General features: G+C 40.6%; 1 protein-coding gene across 5 annotated transcripts; it reads right to left on the reverse strand.

Moving 5' to 3' along the window:
* Positions 1 to 433: 433 nt before the first annotated feature.
* ABRACL (ABRA C-terminal like) lies at positions 434 to 23,494 on the reverse strand. 5 transcript variants are annotated; one of them, XM_082047845.1, is made up of 7 exons: positions 23,282 to 23,494; positions 21,756 to 21,887; positions 18,452 to 18,509; positions 10,214 to 10,317; positions 8,846 to 8,947; positions 2,105 to 2,171; positions 434 to 973 (listed from the first exon to the last, which is right to left on the reverse strand). In XM_082047845.1, exons 6-7 carry the CDS (start codon positions 2,163 to 2,165, stop codon positions 789 to 791), a joined length of 246 nt encoding a protein of 81 aa, XP_081903971.1. In that variant the 5' UTR covers positions 2,166 to 2,171; positions 8,846 to 8,947; positions 10,214 to 10,317; positions 18,452 to 18,509; positions 21,756 to 21,887; positions 23,282 to 23,494; the 3' UTR covers positions 434 to 788. The 5 variants fall into 5 exon arrangements, with proteins under 5 accessions (XP_081903971.1, XP_081903970.1, XP_081903973.1 ...); XM_082047844.1 differs by lacking the exon at positions 18,452 to 18,509; XM_082047847.1 differs by lacking the exon at positions 8,846 to 8,947.
* Between the last annotated feature and the right edge of the window lie 193 nt (positions 23,495 to 23,687).

Genomic DNA, 23,687 nt, shown 5'->3' on the forward strand with positions numbered 1-23,687 from the left:
AATTATTAGTAAGCTAGAAAACAACCAAGAGGGCTTTTTTTTCCTTCTCTCACACTTTGTGCCTGGAGTGATTTAGAGAAAGTATGATTTCTGTGAGGAAAATAATCACAATCTGAAGCTGCTGTACCATCTTCTGGTTAAGACTGCATGAAAGCATTCAGGAAACTCCTCACCCACTTCCTTCAAAAGTCTAGAGGACAAAAGAATGAAAGCGTATTACATTGCCGGAGATGAACGAGGTACCTCTATCATTTGTGGCTTTTTATGCACAATCTGGTCACGCCAATGGACAGTCATTCTTCAACTGAATCATGCTGCAAAACTATTTCTATCTCACTGTCATGCTTTCTGTACAGTTACTTAACCACGCTCCTTACAGAAATTCAGTTTGCTTTCATTTCAGATTGCAAATAAAAAGAGAAACAATAAGAACTGCATAAATTTAGTTATGTGTTTTAATTTTGTACTTTCATGGCACATTTTGATTTGTAAACATGAAATTACCAGTCTCCTTCTTCATATGTTGAAAATAACCACCAGACATTTGAGAGCATGTACCTGAGATTTAAAAAAAAAATTTAAAAAAGCACAATCTGGCATCTTTTACCTTACATACAGTACCATTTTAGGAAGAATTACAAAAGGGAATGTTTTCCAAAATATGACAGTTTCCTTTTGACTATAAAGATATAGAAAATACATCAAAACACCGTAGAACGATCAGCCTTATTCAGAGGATGTTGCAAGTCATTGTCTCAATTCTATTAATGCATAGCTGAAACACTACATCAGTCCTGCAGTAGCATGATATCAACATTGTCGTGAACACCTTGTAAAAGTAGCTCCCCTGGATAAGTGACAATCTTCCGTCGTTTTGCCGCCTTAAGAGTTCCTACAAGAGCTTCAAAGAGGTTGGCACACTTTTCATCAGCGAAGAGCACACCAAATTTCACGCTCACTTGTCCATCAGCATCTAAATCAAAGGTATAACATGAAAACACATGCAGATTTTCTTTCAGTTAGAAGATTACTGGGGAAACAAAGTGACACACAGTCAGAACATTGAAAGTAAACTCCAAGGTGTACCCCCAATTTATCGGGGAACATATTATGAATGCTGATGATAAACAGTAGGCAAAACTCCTGCCTGGTATGACTTTCCCTTTTTTCCAGAGACTCCTATCAAGGACCATCTGCTATGTCTATTTTTACTGATGACTTTCTGAAACCTATGTCCAGAACAGGCTACTGAAACTCTTCAAAGCATAAGGAATTGTTAGAAATTTTTTTACAAATATATTTTTTCACTTACTAATATTTATTCATATTTAAGGTTCACATTGAAAAAGGTGCAATGTGAATTCACTTCTCACACAAAGGAAGAATTTTAAAATATATGTTAAGGTTAGGTAGGCTATTCCTAAAAGGCAGGTGCAGTCACACAAAATGCAAGATGTGTATATCCATTTATACTTCAAAAAACAAATGGAACTGAACAAAATTCATCAGAACCTAAATATACGAGCAGGTAGCACATCCACAAGATGCATAAATATTTGTAAAAAAAGATGAACTTTGGCAATGAGAAATAACCTTCAGGGAACAGGCTACCTTCTAAGCAAGTTTAAGGAAGGTTTGGATAACACCTATAGCTCCTGGATTAGTTTTAGACATACAGATCAATTCCTTCCATGGTGAACAGAACTTAAGTGCATGAACTCTGAAGTTCCAAAGTTACCAAGGAAGGAGTGAAAGGAAAAGGCACAACCTCCTTCTTTGATGGCTGAACTGGGTACCCTAAAGAAAAGGGTAATTCTGCAGTTAATGTTAGTGGGAGCAGCATTTCAGGCCTATGCCCTCTGTGCTGCAGAGGCTTAAATGTTTTAACTCCATAACAGAACCACTTTAAAGGATGGGACACAGGGAGTACCATACAGTCCAACATTAAGTATTTATGCAAGTTTTCAGGTTATCTGAGCCAGCTTAATTAAATTTGCCAAGTTCATAGGTTGATATAACATGACTGTATGACATGTATGTCATACACATACATGTATGTATAACATGACAACATCTGTATGGTCAGAGATATTACAATACTTACTTTTGGTTCCCAACCGCCTAATCTCCTCAACTAAGAGGCTAATTTCATGTTCCACGTTCATTGTGGTCTAAAAAGTAAAATAAATTTTGAAAAAGTTATTAGGAGACCCATAAATCCTTTGCACCATCCTGTCCTGTTGTCAGTTCGTCAGGAATGTCACAGCACTTTGTAAATCCCAGTCACCTGGTGACACTTGGCTACAGGATAATCTGAGATTTCAGTCTTGAAAGGATAAAAAGCCTTCACACCTCCACATTTGAGGGGAAGTAAAGAGAAAATACAACCTTGGTACACTCTTAGCACAAATATAGGGAGCTACTCTCAAAACATGAAAAATGTGGGATGGTTGCAGCAGGAGGTGTGTGTGTTTTGCTTTAAAGAATGTGCTTAGACCTCCATGAATCAGAGCATCCTGGTAATGTCAGAGGTCTCCAGGGGTTTTGCATCTTTCTCTCAATGCCCTCAATAAAAATTAGAACATCTTCCTTTAAATTCCTCTCTGGGATATGGGATATGTGGTAGATCTGGGTTTTTTAAACCAGACCACAGCTTTCCACTTATCCGGCAAGACACTGTGGGCATGGTTATGGCAGGTCTATGCGCATGGTTGTCTAAAAGGACAGCAGCTATCCCAAGCCAGCTACCGGGAGCAGAACTGAACCAGAGGCAAACTACACAAGCATCCCAAGAACATCAACATTTATTCCCATCATAGTGATCTCAAAGAAATGCTACACTGGCCAAACATATCCTGTGCTGTGAAACAGCAACTTCCACCAGTGTGCACCAATGCCTTGAAACAGTTTACCCATACACAGCTTAGTAGATGGCAACGCTACAGTCACACAAAATGCTATTTAACCACAAAGCATCCATCCATCCATTCATAACTGCAGGCACCTGAAAGGTGTTTTGGGATCTACGCTATGCAAAGCATCATCCAACACAATAAAACCTTTAAATGTGAAACTCCTGAAGCAAAAACTGGCATCAGGGTAAGCATAAGAAAGCGGGCCCCACAGACAAAGCAAAGTGTTGAATGCAGCTTCCATGTGCGCCAACAATGCAGCCTGGAACAAAAGCCATCGAGGGAGCTGCTGGAGCTCAGCACTGTCCGAACCAGGCTCAGTGAGCACTGAGTGCCTATTGTTCAAGAAACCAAGGTTTCTGCACAGATCTGGTAAGTTAGCAGAGTTAAAAACTTGACATCTGGAGGCATGACTAACTCTTCCTAAGAGGAAAGCTTCCCCTCTTTTCCTTTTTTATTGAGTTATAATAGTAAGAGTGACACAGGTCCACCTCCTGAGCCCTCACGATTTATCCAGGAGGCAAAACCCCCTTTGTAACAGAGTCTGATTTTCAGATCCCAAATTCACTTGCAAAAATCTGTATTTTTAACATGCAATACTGAGCAGGCATCATATCAGCAGGGGTTTCAGGCAAAGGCCCATCCAAACCCCTGCTGCATTCCTACTGCCGGGAAACAACAAACACTCAGGTGGACATCAGCAGACTGGCCTCTAACATTGCAACAGGATGCGCTGCCTCGGTACCACTGCCTTAGAGGAGTTCTACATGCTTTCACCTTTAGTTTAACTGAGCACTAGATATATTGCTACAAGTCAACGAGGAAAATATGACCAGTCTACCAAAAAGCTTACACCATCATTATTAATTTGTCAAACTGCCAATTTTATTATTGGTCATTACAATGGGATAATTAGCTTCCCTTAAAAGATGTTCTTTTAACTTTAAAAGTTTTTGTTTGTTTGTTTTTACTTTAACTTTTAACCCTTTAAATTTATGTAAATTTAAAATTCTTTTCCCTCACACACACACTTCCAATTTAAATAGCAACATTTAGAATTTAAAAAATATATATTCTATATTATTATGCAACACTTTTGAGACCAGAGAACCGTGGCTGTGTAAGGAAGAAGGGATTGTAGACATTTTAAGCACACTTAAATATTTACTTTATATTGTCATACACTCAACGCACCAACTATGAAAAGTGCACGCCAACTATTTAGTATTTCAGATGCGATTACATTGCTGGAAGCCAGCACGATTTTTCAGTACGTACTACGAAAGCTAAACTTTCCTTTACTGGCTGAAAATTCACCTAACAGTTATTTAGCACAAACCCATCTTCCCAACTCACCTCCCCCGCTGCAGGCACCGCGGATACCTGAGAACATGGCTCCTCGGCGCGGTCCCTCTGCCTTCCAGAGGCACCCCCGGCAGAAGCCCCCGCCTCCCCGGGCTCTGCCGGGGCACGGCCGGGCCGGGGCTCCCACCGCCGCCTGCTCAGGGCGCACCGGGAAACGGGTGCGAAGGGCCCCGGCAGCCGCCCCCGCCCGCCACTGCCCGGGCCGCACCTCTCTCCCCGGGAGCGGAGACAAGGGCGCTCCCTCCGCCGCGGCACCCCCGGCCCGCTCCCGCTCCCCGCCCCGCCACTCACCCGCTGCTGCCGCCGCTCTCGCCGGGAGGTGCCGCCGGCGGGAGCCGCGTCAAGAAGCTCGGGGGCGGTGGGGCAGGCGGCGGAAGGCGGGGGCAGGGCGAGGGGGCGGGCGGTGGCTAAGTGGCCTCCGCTGGGGCCGGGCCGCCTCCCGGCGCAGGGCTCCGCGCCGCCCCGGTGCGGCGCCCTCGGCCGCGCTGGGTGCTGCTGTCGCTCGCTGCAGCGGGAGTCTCCCTGCTCTGACGGGATCCCTCTCCCTGTGGCGTGCGAGGGCGGCCGGGCGGCAGCATCCTGCGGGCACCGCGTCCCTGGCGCCAGGCCCGGCTCTCCCTCGGGCCCTGGCAAGGGCCTGGGCCGGCGTTCCCAGTGGGAGCACCGTGTTCTTCTCCCGCTGTGAGGACCTCACTTTTTTCAACATCAGCGACTCCCAACTTCGTGCTTTTTCACCAGCACACCTCGTTCTTTTTGTGGCAAAGGTTTGTTAGGTGAGGTGCCTTCCAAGGCCAGCCGTTCAGTAACTCCTACTGTTCCAGGAGAGTTACTGTAAACACACTCTGCTCCTTCAGTCACTTTCTGATACCATACCTGGCTCATACTCTTTACTGGCTTCCGCAGGTGACACCATACCACATTATCATGCACCACACATTCCGTAGAATAATTTTGGTTGGAAGAGACCCTTAAGATCATTGAGTCCAACCATAACCTAACTTTAGTACTAAACTATGACCCTAAGAACCTCATCTAAACACCTTTCAAACACCTCCAGGGATGGTGACTCCACCACTTTCCCGGAGAGCCTGTTCCAGTGCTTCACAAACCTTTCTGTGAATAATTATTTTCCTAATATCCACTCTAAACGTCCCCTGGTGCAACTTGAGCCCATTTCCTCTTGTCCTATCACTTGCTACTTGGGAGAAGAGGCCAACACCCTCCATGCTACAACCTCCTTTCAGGTAGTTGTAGACAGCAATAAGGTCTCCCCTCAGCCTCCTTTTCTCCAGGTTAAACAGCCCCAGTTCCCTCAGCCGCTTCTCATCAGACTTGTGCTCCAGGCCGCTCACCACCCTCCTCTGCACTCTCTCCAGGACCTCAACGTCTTTCTTGTAGTGAGGGGCCCAAAACTGAACACAGTATTTGAGGTGCGTCCTCACCAGTGCAGAGTACAGGGGAATTTGTTCTTACAAAAGCGGTTCTCTTTCCAGAGAGAGAGAATGAGCCAGGTGAGGATCATTTACCTTCAATAAAGTCATGTTGCAGTTTATCTAATTTTTCATTCAGTGCCATGTCTTTGTGCAGAGAACGCAATCTCATTTTTTCCATCTTGTATCTTGGTATTTGCTACTGCTCTTGTCTTTCTTGCTTCCTCTTTATCTCACAGAAGTGTTTACATCTTCTCTCAAGGACGCAGGCATTAAAACTGAGAGCTGCATTAACTCCTACAAAGCAACGAGGCTGCCACCAACCCACTAGTCAGAGGCAAGGCTCACACCAGATGTCTCCAGAAAATTCTCACTCTCACAGCTCAAGGCATTGCCATTCCCAGCTGTCTCTCCCACCTCCTTATCAGGCATCACTGCCCATAGAGCAGAGTTGGTATGAGAAGCTATTTCCAGCTCTTGCAATTCACATTTTCATGCATTAGCTTCTTTAGACTGCGAGCTGTGGCAGTTGGCTCTGGTTCCTTACTACTTTCTCCCATCCCCGGTGTAAGGACGAATAAATAGCTCGTGGCCCCTTAAAACACTAGAGCAAGCTCTGCTAGGGTTCATTTGGCAGAACCTGCAGCTAGATAATAGATTTGCACAGTGGAAATGATGCCAAGATCATAACATTTTATCACTCCAGGGATATACAACTGGAGGCCAAACTCTTTGCTTTTCTGAGGGATTTTTTTTTAATGTTGGTGTTTTTATTTAAAGATTTATTAAAAGATTATTTTTTCCTTAGAATAATCACTATTTATCAGTAATAGAATCTTTAGTTAGTAAAAAAAAAAATAAATGCCATGCTGCTTTCTGCACAAGGAGCTATATATTCAGCAGATGATAGCACATCAAAGCATTTTCCTGAACAGATTAGCTGTATTTAACATAAGTAAGTGGTGCTCTTTTCAAAAAACAAACCCTGATAGTTAGGAAAACATTCTTAAGTCGATAATGAAATTAATGACACTTAAATCTTCTGAACTGAATCAAAAAACAGTGGAGAACTCTCAGAAAAATGTAATATCTGAACAGTATTGATGCTCTGTGCATATGATGGCCTGTGTGCTTATATGAAGGCATATTGCTTTTCCTAAGGTCTTCGTTTTGTTGGCCAACACAATGCTAAATACTACAATAAAAAGAATAGACTTTTAAGGAAAATCTGATACAAAGCTTTTAAAGGACAATCTATTTAGTATGTTAGCAAATATGGAAAATATTCCAGTTATTTAGCAGTATAGAATAAAAGTGCTTATCTTCTATTTTTGTTGTTAACCACATGCTTTCAGTTGTGTCATGGGCACACTCCAGATTTCGTAATCATCAGAACACCATTATATTTGAATAAATAATGTAGGCCCTTGCTTGGCATAATGTGATTGTTGTAATGGAAAATTTATGTTTGATCAAGTAATAGTTAGGGACTTTTCAGACCAAATTTATTATTATTATTACTATCATCATAATTTTCATCATTATATCTACTTTAGAGATTATTTTTCAAGTCTGTTTTGAATCATAGCCCCTAATTTATAAGAAGATCAACTATTTATCTGATAAAGTTGAACAAAACACAGTAATTCTTTATCTGTTTTATTTTAACCTTTTTTTTGGAGGAAGTGCATTTATTTTTTTTTCTTTTTAATTCCTGTCTTTTGAAAAGAAAGTGTTATGCACACTGTTAAGTATTGGTTCCCAGGAACACACCAGGAGATTATTGAAACACGGTATGCTTTCATTACAATTTATTGAATCATCCTTCCTTGTCATGTAACGTTAAAACAATTCTAGGAAAATAAGTAATCAAAACCATCTGTTACCATGACAATTAACAGAGCAATGATGCTGCCAAAGTATGAAAATGAGCTGGCCAGCGCCAGGAGCAAGTGACTGATGATGTCCTTACAGAGGCAGCGGCAGAGAGCAGGAAATGTGAAAATTAGAGAGATCACGGTTTTCAGTTATTCTGCTTCCACAAATTATACTTGGGAAAAATTAAAAAAACCCAGAATTGTCCTTTACAAGCTCACATGACAGACATGGAAATATTGCTCCTACCTATTTCATATCACTGGCTAAGGTCGTCACTGGACTCATAATTCATTATGCATTTTAGACACATTTACTAAGAGTGCTCCCCAAAAGTCATAAGAACCTGTTTTAAAACAGATTATTCTAATTTGACCTTCGTTGGCACCTTACTGTACTGTTACTTTCCCCCCAGATACACATTTTAACATGAAGGCAGCCAAACAGGGAAATTATGCAATGCAAGATCAGAAAAAAAAAACATAGCTTGAGAACACCTCAGTAAATTTACTGGATTTGATCAAACAATCAATTTAATCCAACATTTTGCCTTCAGCAGTGACAAAAAACAGGCATTCAGAAAACAGTATAATCCACAAAAACTATTGTTTGGTTTCTCTCCTGGCTGCCGACACTTATTGGAGCAAGTAATTATTCCATCTTGTCCCTTCTCCATCACATTCCTGCCTATAGCTTTCCTATCACTCATCCTATTTTCAAGCTGAAGAGCCCTAGTTTTATTTACTCTCACGTAAGATGAATGCCTTTCCATGTTGCTCATCCTCCTTGTTTCTTTATAGTTTTTCAAATAACTCCATGTTCTCTTCTGGGATAGAATGAGTAGAACTGTCAGCATTATTCAGCATGTGGGTATAGCATGTACAAAGACATAATGATATTTTCTGTTTTGTTCTTGCTCCCAATAATTCCAAGCATTTAACTTGTCTTTTTGAAAAGTGCTGAGCACTACCCACAGTGGTTTCAAAATCTATTTCCAAAGTGATAATAATTAATAGTTCTGTTACAGATAATTAAGATTATTTTCCTCCAAGTATATTACTTTGCCCTTTTCAGTACCATGGGCTGTTTTATGCTATGATTTCAAATAGGATGACACAAACTTTGCCACCTCTTTACCCATGTCATCAACAACTTTGAACAATACACGTCCAAGCAGAGATGGCCTAAGAGTGCCCTAGTAAACTTTCTCCCGCATGAACGTCAACAATCAGCTCTACTCTTTGTCTCCTCCTGTCTTCTTACCTCATAAGAAATTAGTTTTGAAAAAGAATTTCATGTTTACAGTAAACATGTTGTAAGCGCATCTGTTGTAAGAGGTTTCTCCAAAGACAGCACAGGCTAAGCCTGAAAAACATAGCAGAAAGTTACAAGGTCATTTGCTGAGTAATGACCATTTTTTCTGTTTTCCAGCATATATATTTCTGTTGAGATCCTCCCCAGCTACAAACCGTTAGAACTGCCACCAGGATTTGTAGATTTCACTGCTAGACTTCTTACTTAGTCCAGGTCTTACTTTGTTCTCTCAATGCACTTTTGTTTGACTTGCTGCTTGAGTAGAAACATGAGTTCCTGCCACGTGTGCCTGCGTCTCATCTCTTTAACACCAGCCACTTAGACCTGTGCAAAGTGCCAGAGATTGTCCTTACTGTATCCAAAGCTGGAACAGAAACTACAATGGTGTGAGTGAATCAGGAGTGTGCGTGTGTGTCTTGTCTTAGCCCACTCCCATCACGTATCTGCGCCGTCGACCTGCCATGAGTCACTTCTCAACATGGGTGTGGTGTATTCTGCAACCCACTGTAGGGTTATGACTCAACATGAAATTGTAAAGCCACTTCAGCCCAGGCCAAAACAGGTCTTTAAAATATGTCTTTGCATGATATAAAGATCACAAGTGGTAGAGGATCCACTACATTCCTTATTCCTGTGGACTTGGTAACACCACAGGAAAAGTAAGATATCTTTTCCTAGAACAAGACAAAGTCCTCGGTTGCAATGCAAAATTAAAAACCACAGCAAGTCAATGCTGTTATAGAAATCTGAGGGGAGTAAGCAATATTCACCGAGTATGGTTTTTAGAGATAGTCAGAAGAACTATCTTCTTTGAGACAAGCCAATCAACCAGGAAAACAGCATTCTATCTTCTTATGAACTCCATATCCAAAGCATGTTCATCATTCTTGGACCAATCATCAGTCTTACTTGGCTGCTCTGTCTTAAGTCAGCAGTTGTTTCAAGGGAGAAAATTATTTTATCAAAATAAAAAGCATAGTGATGGTCTGTAAAGCTTTCCAAGAATTTTCCTGTAGAGCCGTGGTTTAAAACATTAATTGTATGGGCTCTAAACTTTACTTTTCCTATAATGACCACAAAAGCCCAAACCAAAAAATAACAACAAAAAAACCCACATTCTTTTTCTCTCTTTCAGCAAGTTGAAAAAGTAACCTAACAAAATATACACATTTCTTTAAATATAAAAGCAAACATGATGGACCAGTCTCAGAACAAGAGAGACTACAAGTACAAGCACAGTGACTAATGACAGTCTTGGCACTTGAATGAACACTTCTGTTGAGGTAAATGGAGCGATTCACTTACACTGTTACTCACCTGTGTCTGTCCAAGAGAGGAAACTCATTTCAGAAATGGCCTCAGGGCATCAGACCCTTCTTGTTATCCACTAGGTGCCTCAAACAATGGAATACTGCTTCTTCCTAAATTAAACATGCAACTCTTTACCACAGTTGAATAGAAAAGAGAAGGAGTACTTAAAATCTTGATGTAGATCACCAAAGTGACTTGCTCTACCCCTAACTCAAGAGTAAACCTCTGTATGTAATGACAGAAAGGTGCTGTATTAGTGCAGGCTAATAGACTGGGCCCGTAACATTAGTTATACAGCACGCATTATAAAAAGAACTACAGGGTGACCCTAGTCATGTGCCTGAGAGTAGTTACTTGAAAATGGTAAGACTGACCTCAAAAAAACCTCCCTAAATATGCACAAAGTCAGAATTAGTAGGGGGTGTATTTTGAGGTAGGGTGATGCTTTTCTACACAAGAGGATGTGAAGTAAAGAGGATGTGAAGTAAAGAGGATGTGCAGTAATGTCTTCAGGGAGCAGAGTATCAAAAAGTGTTTGGAGACAGTTTACAAAAAGAAGTATATAAATAGCTGATTGTATTTAGTGTGTTATACAGTGTTCTTTGCTGTAACAGCTGAATATTTGAGAGAGTTGAACATGAAGACTTATTATTTTCTCAGATTCCTGGTATCAAAAAATCTCTTGTGGCAATGAAACAGCAGTATATCTCCTGATCTCCAGCCAGCATGGTAACAACTGAATCATCCAGTCCCTATGTCCTCTTGTTTGGTATGCATCATGAAAAAAAAAAAAATCACGTCCTCTTCTCCCTTTCCCTCTACACATACGCATACTGACATTTTGGGGGCTTTTTTTTGAAAACCAACTGGCTTTGCATAAAGATGTCAAATAATGGTAGCAGAGATGACAGTTACATTAATATAAAATTACTATTCACATCCACATCAAATACAGCTCTAGGTGTAATATCTTTATCTATTAGTTTCATATAAATTTCCTTGCTAAAGCTCAGGCATTTATAATGACTCATAACAGAAGTACATCAAATATTTTCCTGAAGGAAATCTTACTGAAATGGAACTGTGGACTGACATTTGTCAGAATACATTTACTTAACATACGAAACCTTGTCATGGCAAAAGTCATTACTTTTTTTTTTTTTTTGTGAAATGTTAAGACCTCCTGCTGGCCATGCAAGCATGGTTCACAGAAGCTTATAGTTGGCTAAAAGCATAAGAAAACTTTATCACTGGGTTAATGACAGTTAATAATAATTTAATATAACAATCCTGTTTATAAGCATTTTTAGGGATAAACCTGTAATTTTGCTAGTCTACATTCCAGGTTCTCAGCTTAAAAACAGTGCTTAAGATGCACATTGGATCATTTGAATCTGATAATCTTCACAATTACACCAAATTTATGCTGTATTTTGAAGTCAAGTACAGGAACACTCTATTAGTTCCTGCATATGAGGAAGTGTAGTTTTAGGGTCAAGTTTTTATATAAACTACCTTTTAAGAACTCTTTTATGCTTTCAAGATGCAATGCTAGCTCTAAAATCCAAATGAGGTTCAAATTTGCAACTGATCAAATTTTATTAATTTCACTGGCACTGCAGCTACAAGTCTTTTGATCTTAAATCATTTGATTTCATGCTGTTTGAAACTGCAATACAGAACAATGATCAGACTCAATGCAGCTTCCCACAGAGCACTGTTAATGGTCTCACCTAATGACCTAATAGCCTAGAAGGAATTTCTGTCATGATGTAGATGGTCAAACTGTATGCTGATTTCAAACAGCAGAAAAATATCTGCCAGGGAGGTACTATGAGAACATCAAATTAATTTGTGCTTTCAAACACACCATATGGTTTGGTTACAAATGATGTGCCAGTTTTCTTCTTCATCCAACAGCTAAGTTTTATGAGTCTTCATTAAGTTTTCATCTGCAAAATTAATTGTAATTGTGAATCCCAAACTTCTGGGATAAGTCTTACTTATTTTTTATTTTTCCTCAGGAAAATTTTGTCCAATCATCTCTGATGTGATGGAGAAGCTTAGAAACACAGTTAAGAAAATTAAGTACAACCATCTTCTTGTTTGGTTCATTATTATCCTACATAATTGCGTTACATGTATATAAAACTTGCTTCTCAAGGCATTGTGACATCATATTTTGAAGCAAATATTATTTGTTTTCTGTCACACAAATAGCAGAAATTAATCTCGCTTCGCTTGTGTTTACCAAAGGAAGCACAAAAGCTGTCTTGCAGACAGACAAGTGTTTTCTTTGTGAACTGTTACAGAAACTTCCCAATGCACTTCCTCTGAATCCAAGTCTTCCTTACATAAGTTTAGACCAGCTTCAACTCCTGTCCACTATTAGGAACCAGCACATTAATCCATTTTAAAAAGTTCATCTCCATTTTGAATTTAATGGAAACTTATAAAATAATATTAGATTACATTAAAGTGTGCTTCTGAAGGTCTGCAAATTTGGCAGAAACAATGAGGGAGGTGGGGCTGATGATTCCAGAATTTATATATGTATTTCTGCTCTAAAAACCATAAATAACTGTAATTCCAGTGCCAACAGGAAATGGTAGGGAATGGGAGGGGTAGCTTTATTTTTATTTAGACAATTAGTTGCATCACAGACTAAGCAAAGTAAGTCAGCGTAGGAGAGGAATGTCCCAGCTCCATAAACAAGGTATGCATGTCCATCAGAGGGAAAAGTACATATGGGCACAGGTACACCATTTGAGATAAAGTACAGAGGAAATACTACCCATCTTCCTCAGGAGCACATTCAGGAGAGGTGGGGTCTTAAAATGGAAATAAAAAACAGAACAGGGACTTATTCTCAGTTATTTCACAGAGTCATATAGCTGGAGCTGTAAATAGACAGCTGACAGAAGTCCTCTGGGTAGAGGAAAACTGAAGAAACAGTATCTAAAATGGAGGCAACTGATTATTAGGTAAATCAGTGGGTCGGTTCTGTCTACTACTAGGGAGACATACAAAGCCAAAGACTCCAGCCAGACAACTTTCCCTCCTTCCTCCTATTGAATTATTTCACTTGCCAGGGGAAGCAAAGGAGAAAAGAGATCTGATGGGAAAATGTAGTGAGAGCCTAACCTCTTGTTTCTCCCTAAACGAGTAGGTTTTGACCTTTCATGCTCTAATTCTTCAGAAGACCTCTCTTTACCTCAGCTGACATTTTCTTCTGAAAGGTGCCCTGACTATGATGCACACTGTTTAAAATGACTGGTGTTGCACTAGGATGTACATCAGCCATGGAAAACTGTTTATCTGCAGGTGCTAGCAAAGTAGGACTGTTGTGAACTGTGTAGAGAGCAATTAATAATCTCCCTCAAAAGTCAGTGGGCATTTAAGAAATCATTGGGTAAAGTGTAGTGGCTAAGATTTTGGATGGGAGCTGAAAGATCCCTAACTTTCAGTCAGGTTTTTAAATTGTATTACTTGTGTGTAAATCTTACCTTGGTATTCATCTCACCAGCTTTTAGCTACCTGAAAGTAAGGTGTCTATTTTAAGTTAGTTACTTGACTAACTCTCTGTATGTATACATAGTTATGTCTTTATAGTAAAGAAGAGAGATAAAGACCTCACCTTCCATAAAGCACCACTATAGGGAGAGCTTCAATAAGCAGGTCAGAGATGACAACTGACTTTTAGACAGCTAAAGACACATGGAACAAATAATAGCTCTTCAGTCACAGCTGTAGGCTAAGAGACATAGAAACTACAGTACCAAGGCTGTATTGTTGACCCCATTCTACCAATTAACCAAAGGTTCTCTAAGCAAACACACAAATTATCCTCAATAGCAAATAGTCATCAATAAAGACTTGGTACATCAGCTAATTGTTTACTACAGGTCAGAATGTTTCTATCACAGAGGCAAACAGGCAATGGAAAGACATGTATCTCACACCAGAAGAAACATGGTCATTTTTTCATTCACTTACTTTCTAAGGAACACACATCCTTCATTTTGTACTGGGAAACAGAGTTCGTATATGTTCCCAAGCTAAAAACTGACTGCACAGGCTATTTTTCTCATAGGTCAGATGTGAGGAAACAGAGCCATTTCACTTCCTTCAAATTCTCTATATAAAGAGAAAAGGAAAATGGGACCAGACCTATTGTTCTTACAGTTTCCTGCCTCCTTTTTCACTATGCCTCATTTGAAAAAGCAAAGGTCTGCCACTTTGAGTGCATCATCTCTATTTAGTGTATTTGTATATCTAATAATACATAAATGGCTCTCGTAGTACACAGAAAATACCAGAAGAGCCTTTATTGATAAAAAGGTTGTACGTCAAAGGTAGCTGCTGCGTCTGTTTTTCTTTCATATAAAATACAGTAGCTCTTCATTCAAAGTGCTGTCTCTCTTCCAAGAGAATAAGATCAAATCATACAAATAAATAACCTGCCCACAAGACCTCAATGAACTATTTTTGGGTTTATTTTTCTCAGCTGTTTTTCCTATGTCTTCGGTCCTTCAAATGGATGGAGTATGATGATCAAATACAAACAAGAGGAAGGTTTGAGTTATGAAGTACATTTGCCCAGTCTTGGCTACCCTAGTCCCAGGCTTTTTGCCAGCATTGCAACAATTCCCATTGGAATGAACTGGGAAGCGGTACAAGAAGTTTCTGCTCTCTTTCAGTGACAAACTGTAAGTGGAGATCTGGGAAGGCAAGCATGAGCCCAGTGTGCACTCCCAGCAGGCCCCGCTTTGCTGTCCAGTGCTATTTCTTCTCTCTGTACAAGACCCTCTGTAAAGGAATTGCAGGGATCATGCCAGAGGCTTGTCCTCTCTCAGCCTCTCAGCCATTTGTAGGACACCTATGAAAAGAAGCACTACCCAGACATCTCCCTAAGCTTGGCCAAGAAGAAACCTACTAGTACATCTCTCTGGGTCGGGAGAGGAAGAGGGGGATGAGACAGCCTGTTACTTTCTAGCACCTGTTCGAGCTAGATCTGGGCTGCCACCTTAGCCACGTAACAGCAGCGCTTGGACTCCTGCAAAGAATCAGCATTGCCTTTAATCACGACCGCTGTTTGATCTGTTGGCAACTACAGAAGAGATACCCATTTGGGACGCAGCCTTTCAATCAGAGCGGTGACTATATATTCTAATCCCTTCTCAAGGAAATTATTTTCTCTATAAGAGGGCCAAGCTGCTCTTAGCCTGAAAGAAAAGGCACATAGGAAGAGTAAAGATGCAAAGAGCTGCTTTTCTTCACCTTTTTTTTCACCCTGCAGTAAAAGAGAGATGCGCGCATCATGCACTCAGAGTATTCTCTCGCCTCTGTCACAGACACAAAATGGCAAAGGACTTTGATGGGACGCACACACAGGGGCACACACAAGTTAACAGTTATATGACAAAATGTGTGGATAGCAAAAGATGCAATTGCTTCTCTATGCACATAAATTCATTCCATCCTGCCAATTTCTGATATGCTCGTTTCATAATTAATTTAAAGAACTGTAAGATCTGAACCTCTTTCTAGAAGGAACAGGGAGAAATAAAGTACTTGGCAATGATTCCACTTAAAGTCAGAAAGCTGTAGCACTGTGTAGGCTTAGCCCTAATTCTACCTAATATAGTTCCTCTAAAATGACTGGAACAGAACATGATGTTTCAAAAACAAAGAAATGTAATTTCTTTAGAACATTTGACTATGTGTTAATTAAGTATATTTCCACTCTGCTCAAATAATAGGTTTAGTTCAAATAACATTTATTGATTTTACATTACAGGACCGTCATTAGCATTTGCTAACTGAGTCAAGTTTAGCAGTAAGTTACAATGGTAAGAGCTTTGCTTCAGGAATTATTTATATACTAACAGGAAAACTACATCTTTCTTCTCTGACACATTGAGTCTCTTAATGCAAACAGAAGAAGTTTCAGTTCTGTGTATGTTGTATATATCTTACTGTTGGACTCAGAAAAATGGGGTTTCTGTGAATGAGAATGGAAATGCCATGAGAATGCTACCATATTTCAAAACCACTTTCTGCTCTCAAGTACACTAATGTAAATGCAAAGTTGTACTCCTCAATGTGATGGAATTATTCTAGCTTTTACAACAACAGATGTAAGCTGGGGACATGGAGGTGAGGTCCATGACTTCAAGGTAAGTGGGGGTTTGGCTGCAAGGTCAGGGCCAGCTGCGAGCTGGCTGCTGGAGGGGCAGGCACAGCCGGGGCCCACCTCACCCCATGGCAGCTGCCTTCAGCTGAAGCTCTGCCGTGGGGACCAGCCAGAGCTGCAGCCCCACCGCACTGCAGCCCTGCCTGCCCCTGGCCATGGGCCACTGGTCCAGACCTGCCGGCCTTACCCTGTGCCCTGGCAGGGGTGATGGGGTGGGAGTTTACTTGGCAAAGTGTCATTATGCTCAGCTCTAGGCTTCCCTTGCTAATCTCTGACAATAAATGTGGATAAAGAGATGTAATTGGAAATAGATCTTAAAAATAAATCAAGATGTTTGGAAGAAAAAAAAAAAAAGACACAACAGGAAAAAATAACATAAAAGTTAAAAGTGTGAAGGAATGAGAGTCTGTAAAACATAGTAAAGCAAAGCTATACATAGAGAGAGGCCTTTAATTATTAGACTCCTTACAGCCACCACAGGTGGAGCGTACAGTGTTCTTAATATCCCTTCTATGCAGAATCACAGAATGTTAGGGATTAGAAGAGATCTCAAAAGATCATCTAGTCCAAAGTCCCTGCCAGAGCAGGCACACTTAGATTAGGTTACACAGGAAGGTGTCCAGGCGGGTTTTGAATGTCTCCAGACAAGGAGACTCCACAGCCTCCCTGGGCAGCCTATACCTGACTCAAACATCAGAGAAATGTCATTATAACAGTGTTGTTTTTAACAAAAGCAGCAGATTTGAAAGCATGTTGGGGTGTTTTTGATGTAGGGGACTTCAAGAACAAGAAATAAATTAGATTATTGCTATCTTAAATATAAGACACAGAGGGAGTTTTGCATTTTATTTATCTTCACATATCAAGAGCAACCTACATCGCCATGGAAAAAAAGGAAGCAATTAAAATCTTTGGGAAACTGATCTTAACGAAAAACAGCTAAAAGAACAGGCTGAGTCAAATTCTGACCAAGAGGCAGAATTACCCCAGTGAAATAAAGTGGAGAATCCAGAATAGACAAGGTGCCAAACCACAAGGAAAAGGTGAGTTGGAGTACAAATCTCAAGACTGCCAATATTGTGGAGGATTGTATTGCTAATGTGAAGAAGAAATATGTAGAAATAAAGGTTAAAGGACAAAATTAAAATCCTTGAGTAACTGATTATAACTTAAAACTGTTAAGGAAAAAATAGTATAATGGAAACTAAAATCTAAGTGAAATGGAAAAGGAGAGATATATTTATACACACAGATAAAAGCAGAGAATAGGAAAAGGTAGGAAGGGTCAGAATGTGTGTAATATGGGAAACAGAGATGTGAAATCTTGCTTTCAGCACTTCTTCCCACATCGTAACCAATTTCTGACAAATTCAGTAATCTGCCAGAAATTTCCTGAACTGGCCATTAATGACGCTCCCAGATGGAGATCATTATTAAATGGACTAATGATCCATGAGGAAGGGATAACATCCTCTTCCATCAGCAAGTTACAGTGCACTTCCACACGCAGGGAGCAAGAGGAAAGAGTAAGCACAAGAACAATGAGAACTGCTCAAGAATCCAGGGAGATGGAAGCCAACTAAATAAAGGTAGTGAAGGAGGTATAAGACTGTTTTCAGACCAGACGGGTCTTCGGTAATGTACATTTTAGAGCTTCAAAACAAAGATACATATTGAGTGCGGTGATTAGAAATGACGCACACCGGGATGCAGACAGAGATGCACGCACAGACAGAGATCTTGTTCAGGAACGAGTGCCAAGCAGAGCAGCGAGCTAAGCTAGGCTGAGCCCTTCTTTATTAGTCAGTGACAATTTATAGGATTTACAGATATGGACCTGCACTAAGATGTTACACAAGATGTTTTTCCAATAATTGTTATTAAAAACACACCACACTGATGTTATCTTTGTTTCAGTTATGTTTCCACTTATTCACAGACCAGGGCCAAGGACATTCACACATCATACATATGGGGGCAGTTTTCCGACCTGAGATATCATTCTCACTGGCCTGGGCTATCACTTCTTACACTCATGAAAACCATGCTTCTGTATAATCTGTCCAAGGCCCGTTAGCTGGAACTGCTGTTCCCACAATTGAGTGCCTACAAAGGCAACACAAATAATTAAGAAAAAGTAATTTTAATATAACCTTATCATACTTCAAGGCAGTTATTATCAATACATAAATAACTTTATAAAGAATAATACATATGTTAGTGCCAAAAAGTACCAAGAAAAGTTAAACTATCTTACTCCTCCCCACTCTACAAAATTATAGAGAATATATTTATAAAGGAGGATGTAGACACTGTCATAAACACTCTGTAAATAAATACAGCAGCAAGACCAGATGGCTTTATAGTTAAATGTTAAAAAGATCTAAAAGGAGTTTTAATTTCTATAAGAGACTTGATAGTACCATGCAAGCAGGAGACATCCTCTCCTTTTGGAAGGAACAAGGATAGTTTTAAGATCCAAAGAGAGGTGGGATTTGACCAGCTGCTTGGGCTTTTGAGGTCCTTATTACCTATGAAAAGTCACTCTCCCTTCAGTTAATTCTGTAAAGGAATTCCTCCCTGGAACCTACCAAACATATACAGCAGTGCTGGGGTGAGGGTAGCTGTACCCCACTTTTTGAGATGCTGAAATGAAACTTCATTTAGCAATCTGCCAAAATCATAAAGGATTAAAGGTTTCTCATTTCCAGTATCTTCTACTTTGATTTTTTTAATCAAAGAAGTTTTCCTTTAGAGGCTTTCATTTTACTGCTTAGTCCTTTCAATCAATTGACATATTTGGATGAAAGAGAAAAGGGAGCAATTTTTAAAATATGTGCAACTTTTACAGGAACCATGATAGATATATACAAATTAAAAGCTTAAAGGAGACATGGCATAAAACAGAGCAGGCACAATGGTGAACGACATGGGAAAGGTACTATTCATTCTCCATTGAGGAAATTTACACAGAGAAATATTATTAAATACTCCACAGGTAGCACATGTCTCCAGCCAGGATCCCACGCATATTTCCCTGGTGACACAACACACCAGGAAGGCTGCTGAGAAAGAAGCTATTATTTCCCCTTACGGGACGTGCCTGCACAGAGGTACAGGAGGGACCAGAATGACCACATTGTGGTGAGTAACAACATTGCTTTAGATCCACCATTTGCTTGCTGAATGCTCCTTGCTTCTTTTACAGAAGGAGAAAAAACAATACCTCCCTCGTTGTTACTGTCTGCTACGTAGCTCTGTGTGCAAAGGAGTTTTTCATCTACCATGGAAAATCTCATAGCCTTACATGTGGGATGCCCTTTTAATGGAGAAACAATCCCAGAGGGACTGGTAGAACAGAGAGTAGGTTCTTTGATGCACAGATGCCATTTTGTAGAAGGTAAAATCAGCAGCAGGTGAAACCTGATCATACGACAAAACTGCAAGAATATAAACATTAAGGTTGGAAAGAGGTTGGAAACACAGAACATACATGTAAGTGTTAACACCATTCTCAAAATATTCTTCTGTCTGGGAATAAAGTACCTTACCGCCAAAGGTATCTTCTTTTTGGAAAAGATCAAGCAGTAACAATAAACCAGCTCTGAAGTCTGAAACAGTAGGTTTTTTTAAACATCTCCCATTCATTTCTAGCCTTAATCTACTTGTCTTTCCAATAAAGAATCAGGATAGAACAAGTTCCCATAACTCCTGATGAGCTGCAAGCAAAGGAGTATATTGGCAGGCGTTGTAAAACCTGTTCCACAGCACTATGTATGCGGAAGAATTCAGAAAGGCAATGACAAATAACCTCAGGGCCATTTTTCTAAACTTGGGGGAACCAGGTGCAAGACAGAAAGTGGACCCAAACACATACTTTATAAGGCTGAATATTATTTGAAGGTGTTTTAATAAATAAAAAATATGATCATATAACTTACTTTAATGCAAATAATGTTGTACATGAGACCCACTAACTGTAATAAGAACTCAAAGATTCAGAGGCCCAGCAAAAGTAGGTAGACCCTAGACATGGCACTCCCACGACACTTGATGAAGACTAGACCCTGCATATGTGTATGAGTTATATTTATTTTTAGAAAGTAGTCTCAGCATGTGTAACAACTAGTTTGAAGTTGCATGAAGTTGTAAAAGTATTCCTTTTCTAAAAAAAAAAAATGTTTTATTGATGGATAATTTGGCTCTAAGCGTTGTTATGGGCAGCAAAATAACCTTGCACTTCCTTCCATCTGGGTCATTAGATTTGGCTTTCCTATGATGGTAATTTTCTCTGACTTTGATCTTTTAAAGGGATGACTGCTTTGGTATCAATATATGTCATCTAATAGCTGCTTCACAGGAAATAAAATACAGTAAAATTAGGTACCATGTGGAGAATGGCTTAACTCTTAGCTATTCAGAGCTGTGAATTCTAAGAAGATACATTAAGGAAAGAGATTAAAAAGTATGATACCTAAAAAGCCAAGAAAAGTTCCTCTTCTTGCTCTGTTTAAATCATAATTCAAGGCAGTTAAATCAGGCTTTACATGTACCGAAGGCCGAATCTGCTATATCATAAATGTGTCACTAATGATACATTTTGGTGCGTATTTTGCTGTAAACCTTATTCTTTGCATATCTACTGTAAGCTCTGGGAAATGCTGGGATACAGATCTTTCCAAAGAAACAAACAAAAAACACCCTAAAAATAGAAATATGGTTTCATTGTTTGGGTCAGTTGCACTTAAAATGCAAATACACAGAAGTCAATATATCTTACAAACATGCAGGAATACTGTTTTTCTCAGTTCACCCTGTAGCAAACAGCATATTCTCCAGCCAAACAAAACAAATCCTCATAAAGAATCCACTGAAAATATTTTTTTTTTAGTCTCAGTAGATGCTAGGTGTAGCTTGATGGGAATAGGTAATGTTCTGAGCAGCAGATCCCTCCTTGTCCTGGAGGTTTGCAAGGGGCTGATGGGGAGGAAGGGATACCCCACAGCCAAACACAGAAACATTGTACTGGGTCTCTCTGGGGCAAAGATAGTTTCCCCACATATACGTCTTGGAATTAGAAATTTATTTGCTACATGTCATGCCATTCTTATTCTTTCTGTTCAGTCTTTTAACTAGCACAAAGCTAGAAGGTAAGTTTATGGTAAAAGAGTTGGAAAAGAGACTCAACAATCTGTTTTCCAAAATAGTGACCTGAACGGCTTCAGAGTGGTGCTACACACAGTGACAAGGCCGGCATATTTCCCCCAAATCATTCAACCCTCCAGTAAGCACTGACATGACATTTTCACGACACATCATGGTTTTAGTGAAATAAACAACTATTAAACTTACTTCAGAATTGTTTGGAATCTGGACATGTGGTAATAGTCCATTCTAGAGAACCTCCTCCCTGTATTATTCTTTCTGTCTTGCACAAACTGTTGCAGCCAAGTGATCCCCATTAATGTCAAAAGCGTGCTCTCACTGCAAAAGAATAAAATAGCAACTAAATTAAAATAATAAGAGGTTCAGATTACTTTCAGACATAAAACTAAATTATCTTGACAATAAAAGTATTTTGGGATCCTTACACTAAGTTATGAAGAACTTTATAGCTACAGATAGATAAATACATTAATCTTTCAAACTCCAGTGCCCAAACTAGCATACAATCACTGAACGTGTAAGAAGCAAAGGCACTTGACCCCAATCATCTGCTAATAAGTGATTTTAAAACCTCTTCTACAAATAGCTCTGTATAATTAATAGAATTGCAGTATGCAATTTCGCTGTGGAGCAAGGTTACATTAGTTTCACTTGCAGAGATGCTGATGTGACAATAGCTCCAATTAAGTGACCTATGATGCTAAGTTGGCTTTATCTAAGTCTACAATCATAACTAGATACAATATATATATAAGTTAATTATTTCTTCAATATAGCCTATTTTGAGGAACTTTAACTAACTGAGAAATGTGATCAATCTGTGTGATTTCATCATTAACATAATTTTGGGTGCAAAAGCTTGATAATGGTACATTTCTGGGAAGTTCCTTTTGTCTGTTATTTTAACTATAAGCTAACATATCAGTGGTTTTCAGGAACTTTAGTTAGCAGCAAAAGGATATACCATTTCAAATGGCAAGGAAGATGAATCTCTGCTTTAAGTTCAGAACATAACTATCTTAAGAGGCAAAAAGGATGAGGTACTTAAGGGAAGTTGAGCAGTTGGCAACAGCAATCTGGAAAAACTGGAAGAGTTGTGACGGTGAAGTGGGAAAAGGGAAGAAGGAAAAATTAAAAATGAGTGAATTCCTCTGAGTGTGAAGTACCGGGCTGCCACCTCAGTGGGACTTAAATCAGGTAGTGAAATGGGTCTAGCAGGAGAACATGGCATTCTGTATAGGCCCTTTATTCTGTCAAGGATGTTAGACTCCCTCCAGAAGCCAAAGTAGCTTGGAGATAACTAACTTTCTTAGTGTACTGCAGTTCGACCATAGACGGGTCCAGGGAAACACACAGAATCCAGGAAAACACATCAAAGAGAGACTTGTGGAGCAAGAGCTCTGGCTGAAGAAATAAGCAAGCTCTTGCCTTTTCTTTCTTGCAAGACTGATGTGCGGTGTTACTACTCAGGCCACTTCTGGTTTTGCCTTACGTGTTGTTGCTACATAAAGTATGGACAGCGTGAAGCCACAGCGTGCTGAGAAGGGCAGCCATTCACGGCAGGGCCCATGTAGCAGAACACGCAATTGTCCTCCAGTCACCAGGAATACCCGTGCCGACGCCGAGAGCTCCGGGCAGGCAGGCCCAGCAGCCGCTGAGCGCCGCCTGAGCGCCCCACGGGCCGGGCCGCGGCGCATCCCCGCGTCACCTACCGAGGCGCTCCCTGGGGGCCGGTGCAGCGGGGGCTGCGTGCAGTCACGGCCAAGCCAGAGAGCAGGACACCAGCGGCGCTGTCTCGAGGAAAGCGCGGTTCCCCCGCGGGCAGCCCAGCGCGGCAGGCCCGGCACCCCGCGGAGAGCTCAAGGGCTTCCCGAGGGGAGCGCTCAGCGCTGAGCCGCCGCCACCCGGCCCGGCCCGGGCTGTCTCCTCACACCGCCACACCCATAGGGGGCGCTGCCGCTCACAGCCGCAATGCACATCCGGGTTCCAGGAAGGGGGCGGTGCACCCAAGCCTCTATCACAGCCCCTCCCTCGGGGGCGCTGCCGATGACGTCGGCACCGTGACGCGCGGAGGGGGCGGGCCCGCAGGCGGCGGGGAACGCTGTTGGCCCTTTTCCC

This window comes from Streptopelia decaocto (genome assembly GCF_964273445.1).
Source record: "Streptopelia decaocto genome assembly, chromosome: 3".
In the NCBI taxonomy this organism is placed as follows: Eukaryota; Metazoa; Chordata; class Aves; order Columbiformes; family Columbidae; genus Streptopelia; species Streptopelia decaocto.

Bases quoted from the DNA above. Each gene is read 5' to 3' on its own strand.
- ABRACL (XM_082047846.1), bottom strand. From the start codon at position 2,165: ATGAACGTGGAACATGAAATTAGCCTCTTAGTTGAGGAGATTAGGCGG. The intron at 974-2,104 runs GTAAGTATTGTA...CCTTTGATTTAG, and splicing joins TAGGCGGTTGGGAACCAAAA to ATGCTGATGGACAAGTGAGC.